The following is an 11,118-nucleotide window of genomic DNA, read 5'->3' as shown; positions in this document are numbered from 1 at the left end:
CATTCTGCTCATATCTGCGTGGGTTTCCTCTGGGTGTTCCGGTTTCTTCCCAGTTGAAAAATGTGTGGGTAAGGTGGATTGGCTATGCTAACTTGCCCTTTAGCATCAGGGGGAACTAGATAAGGTAAATGAATGGGGTTATGGGGATAGGACCTGGGTGGGATTGTGGTCTGTGCACTCGATGGGCTGAATGGTCTCCTTCTGCACTTGATGTGATTCTGTGTGGGTGTCACTGGATAGACCAGCATTTATTGCCCATCCCTGATTACTCTTGAGGAGTGTTGAGCTGCCTTCTTGAACCGCTGCAGTCCCTTAGGTGTTGGTACACCCGCTGTGCTGTTAATTTAGAAAGTTAAACTTTATTTATTAGTGTTACAAAATTTGATTTATTACTGTCACATGTATCAGTATACAGTGAAAATTATAGCTTCTTGTGCACTATACTGATAAAGCATACCATACATAGGGAAGGAGAGAATGCAGAATGTAATGTTATAGTCATAGCTAAGGTGTAGAGAAAGATCAGCTTAATGCGAGGTAGGTTCATTCAAAAGTCTGATGGCAGCAGGGAAGAAGCTGTTTTTGAGTCAATTGGTATGTGACCTCAGACTTTTGTATCCACTTCCCGATGGAAGGTGGAAAAGAGTACATCTGGGGGGTGTTGCAACCTTGATTATGCTGGCTGCTTTTCCGAGGCAGCAGGAAATGTAGACGGTCAACGGATGGGAGGCTGGTTGGACTGGTGTCCCGCCGCATGGAGGGACCAGGGACAGGTTGTTGATCTGGACACCTAAAACTTAAAAGCTCTCAACCATTTCTACTTTGTCCCCATTGATGTAGACTGCGGCATATCCTCCACTACGCTTCCTGAATTCGATGACTATCTTCTTCATTTTGTTGACATTAAGACAGAGATTATTGTACTTGCACCAGATTCTCTCTTTCCTGTACTCCATTTCATCATTGTTTGAAATCCAACCCACTATGGTGGCAACATCAGTGAACTTGAAAATCAATTCGGATGGGAACTTGGCCACACAGTTATAGATGTAATGACAAGTATAGTAAGGGGCTGAGGACACAGCCGTGCAGAGCACCATGTTGAGCATGATTGTGGAAAAGGTATTGTTGCCTGTCCTTACTGACTGCTGTCCGTGGGTTAGGAAGCCTAGGATCCAGTTGCAATGGAAGGAGCCGAGCCCCAGGCCATGAAGTTTGGAGATGGGTCTCATAGGAATAATGGTGTTAAAGGCTGAGCTGTAGTCTATGAATCGGAGTCTGACATAGATGTCTTTGTTATTTAGTTGTTCCAGGGTTGAATGTATGGTCAGGATAATGGCATCTGCTGTGGATCTGTCATGGCAATAGGTGAACTATAGTGGATCCAGGCAGCCTGGGAGGCAGGAATTGATTTGTGCCATGACAAGTAGGCTTACTTACACTGCAATGAAGTCACTGTGAAAATCCCCCAGTTGCCACACTCCAGCCCCTGTTCAGTACAGCAAGGGAGAATTTAGCATGGTCAATGCACCCAATCAGCAAATCTTTCGGACTGTGGGAAGAAACTGGAGGAAGCCAATGAAGACATGGGTAGAACATTCAGACTCCACACAGACAGTGACCCAAGCCAGGAATTGAACCCTAGATCTTGGTGCTATCAGGCAGCAGTGCTAACCACTGTACCACCATAGGAAGGGAACTTCAGGATTTTGGTCTGGCAACAGTGAAGGAACAGTGATATATTTGTCTGTATAGCACACAAGAAGCAATACTTTTCACTGTATGCCATTACATGTGACAATAAATCAAATCAAATATTCCCAAGAAAGGATAGTGAGTGACTTGAAGGGAAATTGCAAGTGGTGGTGTTCCCATGTGTCTGCTGGTCTTGTCCTTCTAGATAGTAGCGGTCGTGGGTTTGGAAGACACCTCCTTTGGAGCCTTGGTGAGTTTCTGCAGTGCATCCTGTTGATGGTACATACTGCTGCCACTGTTGATCAGATGGATGTTTATGGATGGGGTAACTATTGAGTGACTCTTGTTATAATATGGTTCAAAGAGATAATTACTACTGACATTTAGTACATCTACTGCCCACTTATTAAACTATGGGAAAATAGTATTTACAGGAGTGAAAACATGTCAGTAGGCGTTTATGGTTTTCAAATGTTACTCAGTACAGAAGCTGTACAGCAATTTAGCAGTTCCATTGGTCTACCCACATCCAAAAAAAATGGAAAGTTAATTCAAAACGTTCAACAGGAATATCAGACATGTACAGAAACCAGCTAGATTGCAGACAGAAAGTTGATCATCAGCTCTGCCTTTTACTGGGAAATTCTAACACCACGACACAGGAAATTGTATTCAACGTCGTCACAGCTCAAGGAGAGTAGAATGTGTGCCTTCATAAAGAGTAAAGGAAACTTCCAGTCACTTTATCTGAAGACCGTGATTCACGCATTGGGTAAGGGATCCTGCCTTCAAATGAAGATGAATATTGATTTTATATTTACAGGTTGATTATACACAAGCCTCAGTTTTTAAAAAAAACTTTTTCATGGAACCATAACATGTAGAAGTGACTGGGTAATAGAACCATAGGGTCCATTGAGTCTACACCAACTGTCATGCCCTGCCCTTTGCCTTATTTCCATAACCCCATGTATTCAGCATGGCTAATCCACCTGACCTACACATCTTTGGACTATGCCACTGACGGTTTGGTAATATACAGGAGTGATTGAGTAATGGCAAGGGTTGGGAAGACAGTAATATACAGGGGTCATGGTGGCACAGTAATTAGCTATGCTGCCTCACAGCGCCAGGGACCCAGGTCCAATTCTGGCCTCAGGTCACTGTCTGTATGGAGTTTGTATGTTCTCCCCCACCTGCATGGGTTTCCTCCAGGTAGTCCTTTTTCCTCCCACTCCCAAAAGGTGGATTGACCAGGCTAAATTGCCCCTTAGCGTCCAAAGATGTGTAGGTTAGGTTGATTGGCCATGTTACATTGCCCTTAACATCCCAAGATTTTTAGGCTAAATGGATTAGCCACGGTAAATGTGTGGTGTTACAGGAATAGGGTGGGGCTTGGGTAAGATACTGTGTCAGAGAATCAGTGCAAACTTGATGGGCTGAATGGCCTCCTTCTGCACTCTAGGAATTCTATGATTCCACAAGCAGTTGGGTGGTGGATAGTAATACACAGGAGTGAAGGGACAGTTTGGAAAGTGACATTTTCACCTCTGGAACATGGATTCAAATCCAGACTAAATCAGTGGAATGAAAGTCCTCTGTCCTGATAATCAAATCTTACAGCAATTGAGAGCAGCCTCAATCCAATTTTGAGTCAGCATGGACCTATAGCACAAAAATTGAAGTTGAAACTTATTGGCAAAGTCCCTTGGAGTTCTCTGAGTGAAAGGATGGATGGTTCGAGATATGGAAAATATTCTTCTGACCCTGGAGTTGACCTTTACCGCAGAGCCTTGATAGAGACAGCTTTATGCTGCATCACAGAATCCCTACAGTACAGAAGGAGGCCATTCGGCCCATCAAGTCTGTACCGACCACAATCCCAATCAGGCCTTATACCTATAACCCCATACATTTACCCTGCTAATCCCCTTGACATTAAGGGGCAATTTATCATGGCTTATCAACCTAATCTGCACATCTTTGGACCATGGGAGGAAACCAGAGCACCCAGAGAAAACCCACACAGACACGGGGAGAATGTGCAAACTCCACACAGACAGTAACCCAAGGCCAGATTTGAACTGGGGTCCCTGGCACTGTGAGGCAGCAGTGCTAATCACTGTGCCACCATGCTGCCCATCATGACTGTTAAATCTGGTCTGAGAGTGCTTGGTGCTATAATTGATCAATTTTGATAAGCAAGTTGGACAGATATGTTCTTTTAGCTCTCAGGAGAGGGAATGAAAGTGTCCATATGCCTGAAAGTCATGTTTCAAGACATTTTGTGAGCAGTGTGCTGTCCTGCCCTATCCTTGTTCCTTCAGGCACCACGTTCTAAAAGACTGGCCTCAGCCATCACCCCTGTTTCACAGTAAATGAGAAACTTCTGGACGTAGGGAGGGAAAGGAGAGCCGAACTCCCTTGTTAGGTCATGCCATCACTCCCTCCAGTGTGGTAAAATATTATTCAATGGGGAATTCACAGTGGACAGAACTTCCTTAAAATGAGACTTTGCAAAAGAAAAATTGGAACCAAGAAAATCCCCAGATTCGATCCTGCTGAAATAGTGGATTCCAGTTTGGGGAAAACAAGAATTTAATTCCCCACCAGGCTTCAAAAGAGCAAAACTGGACATTTTGTGTTTTCAAACAAATACACAGTAAGTTTTTTGGATTTATGCCTTTAGCTTTTGGCCATACATCTTCATTCACACATGCTCGAGTCATAACCCTGCTAGTTAAGTCTTTGCTAATAGTTTAAAGTTTATTTATTAGTGTCACGAGTAGACTTACATTCACACTGCAATGAAGTTACTGTGAAAATCCCCTAGTTGCCACACTCTGGCACCTGTTCAGGTACACTGAGTGAGAATTTAGCATGGCCAATGCATCTAACCAGCACGTCTTTTGGAATGTGGGAGGAAACTGGAGCACCTGGAGGAAACCCATGCAGACTCCACACAGACAGTGACCCAAGCCAGGAATTGAACTCGAGTCCCTGGCACCATGATGCAGCGGCGCTAACCCACTGTGCCACCATGCTGCTAAATGGCTAACCCTGCTTGGTGACAGGTTTGGGCAATTTTATGGCACCAAAAGGTCTCAATTCAAAAGCGATACAGCGTCACAATGGATCGTGCTTAAACACAGATTTAAAATATGAAGTGAAATTATTACACAAACATCACAACTGAATAGAAAAGTTAGACAATGACAATAAAACATCTTTTATCTAAAGCAATGACTAGACAGAATAATAAAGGATCGCAACCCTATGAGCTAATCAGACTCTTTGCAAATGATTTTTAAATACACCTTTTCTCTTCACTTATGGGAACATCAGCCCATTTCCTCTTAGTATCTTTTAATTCTCACATTCTGACTCCTGGGATATTTCACTTCATTCAGAGCGGAGAAAATCTTTCATAGATCCTGCAAATGCGCGACTGCGACTTCATAAATTAGACATTCAATGTAAACAGCACCAAATCACAAGGTCTGTCGGGATGACTGAAAATTGTGCACTGGGCTTCAGCTCAAACCTGTTGCCGGGGAAACGTCACAAAGTTGTGCCAGAGTAGGCTCGATACAAGACTATTAAGCTGGCATCTGATTTCCCCGAAAGCCCCAAGACTTGAGTTTTAAAAAGACAGTGATTAAATCAAACTGCATCTATTCGTGTCTCTGTCATTCACAGGGATGCCCTTATCTAATGAATTTCAACATAAAAATCTTCCCAGTTTAAAGTTGCTTGATGCTTTTAGCAAATGACGAGTCTGGTCCAAAGCAGATGCTGCGTGATGGCTCAATCTGTGTGGTGGCTGTAGCTATTGAGTGCCCTACCTCCTGTGAACACGGTGGTGACCGATTAGATTGGAGGCGCTCTTGAAGCCTTTGCCACATACCAGGCAACAGTACGGTCGATCATCAGAGTGTGTGCGGTAGTGTACCTGCATGGTGGAGGTCTGCCGGAAGGCCTTGGCACAGATGGGACAGACGTACGGCCTCTCCCCGGTGTGCGTGCGCCGATGCCGCACCAGCGTCGAGCTCTGCTTGAAGCCCCGGCCACAGGTCTCGCAGCTGAAGGGTGGCTCGCCAGCGTGGGCCCGCCGGTGTGCCAGCAGCTGGGCCGGGTTGCCGAAACGCTGGCCGCAGATCGGGCAGAAGGCTGGCTGCTCGCCAATGTGCGTGCGGCGGTGGGTGGCCAGGTGGTGGGAGTGGAGAAAGCGGCGGCCACATACCTCGCAGGCAAAGCGCCGCTCACCGCTGTGGATGCGCTTGTGCTTGGAGAGATTGGACGAGGTCTTGAAGCTCTTGGCACACTCGGGGCAGTGGTACGGCCGCTCCTCGGCGTGGATGCGCTGATGCACCATCATGGTGGAGGACTGGCGAAAAGCCTTGCCACACACCGGGCATGGGTAGGGCTTCTCTCCTGTGTGCGTGCGCTGGTGGGTGACCAGGTGGTGCAGCTGGACAAACTCTCTGCCGCACACCCGGCACTTGTACTGCTTTTCGCCACTGTGCACCAGCTGGTGGATCAACAGGTTGTAGGAGGTGCTGAACCGCTTGCCACAGGACGGGCACCGGAAGGGTCTCTCGCCCGTGTGGACCCGGCCGTGCCGCTTGAGGTCACAGTACTGCTTGAAGCTCTTCCCACACTCATTGCAGATGAAATGCTTTTGGCCGTACTGGCGTGAGTTCTTGCGGGGCTGGGGTGGGGGTGGAGCAGTCCCATCTACAGCAGCCTCTCCAGAATGAGCGCCTGAGTCTAACTGCTGCCCCGTCTCCATCAGACCTCCTGTCACTCCTGCAACACAACAGGCTAATATCAGGTACAAATCACTACTCCTTAAAAGGCAAATACATTCACATTCAACACCTGGGGAGAAATCTGTACACTACCAACTGGTGTTTCTCCATCCCTCTCCTTTAGGCAGATCTGACCGCCTCCTGTTTCACTTCTGTCTGTTAATCATAGAGTAGATGGACACTGCATAAGAGGCCTTTTGGCCCATCATTTCTGTGTTGACTCTCTGAAGGGGTATTTCACCCCAACAATTTTTTTGGTTTTTAGATAATGATCCAATTCCCTCCTGAATGCCTCGATTGAACCTACCTCAATCACACTGAGGCAGTACATTCCAGATCCTAATCACACACCATGTGAAAGCATTTCTCCTTACATCGCCAGACCTCCTTTTGCCAGTTATTTTAAATCTAGTCTTCCACCAGCAGGAACAGTTTCTCCCTCAGTACTCTGTCCAGAACGCCGACCCCCCCGCCTCATGATTTTGAATACTCTCTCAAATCCCCTCTCAATCATCTCTTCTCCAAGGAAAGCAGTCCCAACTTCTCTGATCTCTCTGTACATCTGAATCCCTGGTGTGATTTTTGTCCATCTTTTCTGCCCTGTCTCTAATGTCACATCTTTTTTAAAGAGTGGTGCCCAGAGTTGGATATAATCCTCCAGTTAAGGCCCAGTGGTGTTTTATATGGGTTTAACACACTTTCCTGGCTTTTGTACTCTAAGCCCCTATTGAAAAGGCCCAGCATGCCATATACTTCATTATTAATGATTCTCTCAACCTGTTCTGCCACTTTCACTGATACACCCAGGTTCCTATGGTTCTGCACCTTTAAGAATTTTGTATATTTTATTTTACACTGTCTCTCTGCATTTTTCCCACTAAAATGAATTAGTTAATAGCCTACTTGTGATACTAATAAATAAACTTTAAATTTTCTCTGTGTTAAATTTCACCTTCACCTTGTCCACTCATTCCATCAATCTTCAGGGCAGAATGGGACAATTCAGATGGACCAGTAAGGGAGGCACTGGTTAAACTCCAGTCTCATCAATCAGCTCAAGTGCCCCACTTAGCAACTATCAGTATAAGAAAGAAACTCGTGTGTCTAACCAAATTAAAAGAAGCTGAACATAAGCAAAAAATACTCCAACGTGTCTATAATACACACTACAGTCTACAATACCCTGTTACAAAACCCACAGGATAAAGACAGTCTCTGTTGATAAATATTAACTCATGAGAAAGGTAGCCACACAATCAATGCTAATATTCCAATCACAACAGAGACAAGCAGCACTCAGTAGTGTGCATACTTTCACCACACTATGTTAACTCAATGTTACTACAATTGCATAGCTCTTCCTTGAGGCTCTTTCCTGTCCGGTTAATGCTCTGTAACTGCAAATCTGAACAAATAAATCTTTTTATTAGGAGCTTCCATCTCACTGTGGAGGCTACAGGCTAATCCACGCTCTGAAAACTGTTCAATACTGAGAGCTGGCACAAATATCACCATGGCGGCTGAGGCAATCCATAACATTCTAAAACAATCAACAACTTTCTCAGTAAAACAATCCACAGCATTCTAAAAAAAATTACAGTCAATTCACCCTGTCTCTCAATGCTAACAGATCCTGTATAACAAATTCCAGAATTCGATCTGCTTCTTCACCAAAAGCTTATCAGTTCTTCCTTGGGCTATTATCTATCACTGTATCAAGTATCTTTAAATCCATCCATTAGGTGTCAAGGTATATTATTTACAAACAGACAAGCAAACAAGAATGAAAACATTACTCTGCCGCATTCAATGGTGGTGGTAGTGAAGAATGGCCAACATTCTACAAAACCTTTGATTCAGAATGTGTTTAAGTTATCACTCACACATTGCTCCATTCACACACTTCTCTGAACCACTTTCTGCTTTATACAGATTGGAAAGCTGAGAACACCTTTGGAATCAGGAGCCAAACCATTTTCTGATAGAAAGCACAGAATGTTTCACCATGGTCAAAGTAAAAAGTGGGCAAGTTGCTCTCCTGCCTGGTCACCTGTTATGTTGCCAAGTCTTCCTGCTGCTGTAAAACTTCAGGAGGTAAGCCATTTGTCAGCTTCTGATGTGATATGAATGGCTGGTCCAATTGAGTTACTGGTCAATGATGACTCTCCTGCCCCAGAATGTTGATGCAGGGGGAATTGGCAATGGGAATGCCACTGATTGTTCAGGGGAGAGGGAGTGATAAATCATTTTTCACCCTGACAAGGGAAGGAACTTGAAACCCACTGCCTGAATGCAACAAAGCTCACATTTAAAAAGTACTTGCATACGTCTACTTAAAATATACCATTAAAACATGCCCTGATAGTATTCGATGCCAACTCTTATTGTTTTTTAAGAACCAGGAGCAGTACAACACAGGAACAGGCCTTTCAGCTCACCAAGTCTGTCTCGATACAGATGCCTCTCTAATCTAATATTTCCTTGCCTCTACATGGTCTCTATCCCCCTATTCCCTGACTATTCATGTATCTACCCAGATGTCTCTTGAACATTGTTATAGAATCTACTTCCACCACCTTCTCCTGCAGCACATTCCAGGCATTCACCACCCTCTGTGTGAAAAACTTGCCCCTTACCTCTCCTTTAAACTTTCCCCCTCTCACTTTCAACCTATGCTCCCATGTAATTGACCATTTGACTCTGGGAAAATGACTGACTATCCACTCTATCAAAACTTGTCATTGTCTTAAGATAAACACAAAATATTGCAAATGCTGGAATCTGAAACAAAAGCAGAAAAATGCTGGAAAATCTCAGCCAGTCTGACAGCATTTGCGGAGAGAAAGTAGAATCAACACTGAGTCTAGATGACCCTTCAAGTGGACTTGAAACATTGGCTGTATTCTCTCTCAGCAGATGCTGTCAGACCAGCTGAGATGTTCCAGCACTTTTCTGCTTTTGTTCCTGTCACAATTTTAGGTGATAGATTCCACACAGAATATTATTTTATTACAGAAATTTTAGACTACCTGTTCTTTAATACATTCACTTCATCTTTTACACTCAGTAAGCTCTGGATTTTATACACTACAGTATACGCAAACTCAGAAAAGATTCTAGGGATCTTTAGGATGAACTACATTCGCATGTAAATAATTTGCAAACAGGGATTGTGATTTATTGTCCAGGATGTATCACCATGAGCTTATCTATCTCTCAATGCAATAAAATATATTCTCAAAATATATGGGAATTGGCCATGAGAATTATTAAAGATATGAAAGGTGAGAATCCCTGGGGTGGTGGTGGAGTTGAAATGATCCAAAAGTGCAACCGTTTCATCAGTGCCACTCAACTTAAATGACCATAATCCACTAGTGAGTATTGTTAAGTTTCATGATGATGGGGAGAGCATCACAAGAACTGTTACAGTGAAGGACAAGGCCTTTCACATCTGCAGCAGTTCCCCAAATAGACAGTTTAACAAGTGTCATTCTCCCACCTTTTCCCCATAACCCTGCACATTCTCTCTTTTTCAAATAACAGTCAAATTTTGATTGAACTTGCCTCCACCACACCCTCAAGCAGTGCATTCCAGACGCCAACAACTCACTGAGAGAAAAGGTTTTTTCTCATGTCCAAGCACAGTACCATCATCAGCTAACACATACGTTCCTATTAGAATCACCAGAATCAGGAATTCTAGTTGATTTTTGTCCTCTTCAATCCTCCAGCACAGAAACATTTTATCGCCTCACCTCACGGGAGCCGATGGACTAAAAACAAAATGAAATCTGCTTGATCCAGCCCCTTGACAAATTTCTCCAATAGCTGATTCAAGAATTGGTCTGGAGGGAATGTGGGAGGATAACAGGACTGGAATTGACTGTCCTGGACATCTGGGCACTGAGGGGCATAGGGGAGCTCAGGAAAGGCCACAAGTGCATTTAACAGGAAATTAAATAGATACATAAGAGAGAAAGGAATAGGAGGTTATGTTGGCGGCACAGTGGTTAGCACTGCTGTCTCACAGCACTAGGGACCCAGGTTTGATTCCCGGCTTGGGTCACTGTCAGTGTGGGTCTGCACATTCTCCCCGTGAGTTTCCTCCGGGTGTTCCAGTTTCCTCCCAATGTCCAAAAGATGTGCTGGTTGGGTGCATGCTAAATTCTCCCTCAGTGTACCTGCACAGGCGCTGGAGTGTGACGACTAGGGGATTTTCACAGTAACTTGACTGCAGTGTTAATGTAAGCCTACCTGTGACTAATAAATAAACTTGAAAAAAAACACAGAGAGGGTGAGGAGAAGCAGAGGGGGAAGAGACTGATGTGGGCTGTCCAGCAGCTGGGCCCAATCTCCAAGTAATGCATCTGAGAACAAAGTACAACAGAAAAAATTAAATGGGCCTGCTGCTTGAAAGAAGACACAACACTACAAGAATGCCTTTAGAGCTATCATGAGGCTTGCTGTACATGAGAAGAGCAGCTTGCAGCAAATGCTAACAGTCAGGGAGGAATTTACCTGCCATTGTCTCCAGTCACTCCAACACCTCCCACCCACAATGCAGTGCCACCACACACTTCCGGATATGCGCACTCCCGCTGCCCATTGC

At 44.5% G+C, this 11,118-nt stretch overlaps 1 protein-coding gene across 1 annotated transcript; it reads right to left on the bottom strand.

Annotated features, from left to right (window-relative positions):
* Window positions 1-210: 210 nt before the first annotated feature.
* Window positions 211-10,873, bottom strand: LOC145360176 (uncharacterized). The gene is made up of 2 exons (XM_080215183.1): window positions 10,764-10,873; window positions 211-6,504 (listed from the first exon to the last, which is right to left on the bottom strand). Exon 2 carries the CDS (start codon window positions 6,485-6,487, stop codon window positions 5,537-5,539), a length of 951 nt encoding a protein of 316 aa, XP_080071309.1. The 5' UTR covers window positions 6,488-6,504; window positions 10,764-10,873; the 3' UTR covers window positions 211-5,536.
* Between the last annotated feature and the right edge of the window lie 245 nt (window positions 10,874-11,118).

The sequence above is a fragment of the Carcharhinus amblyrhynchos genome, chromosome 30, assembly GCF_965287045.1.
Source record: "Carcharhinus amblyrhynchos chromosome 30, sCarAmb.v2.hapA, whole genome shotgun sequence".
NCBI lineage: Eukaryota > Metazoa > Chordata > Chondrichthyes > Carcharhiniformes > Carcharhinidae > Carcharhinus > Carcharhinus amblyrhynchos.
Note: the sequence above shows the minus strand (reverse complement) of the source record. Positions and strands in the feature narration are given on the sequence as shown.

Coding starts and splice junctions, on each gene's coding strand:
- LOC145360176 (XM_080215183.1), bottom strand. CDS start 6,487: ATGGAGACGGGGCAGCAGTTAGACTCAGGCGCTCATTCTGGAGAGGCT.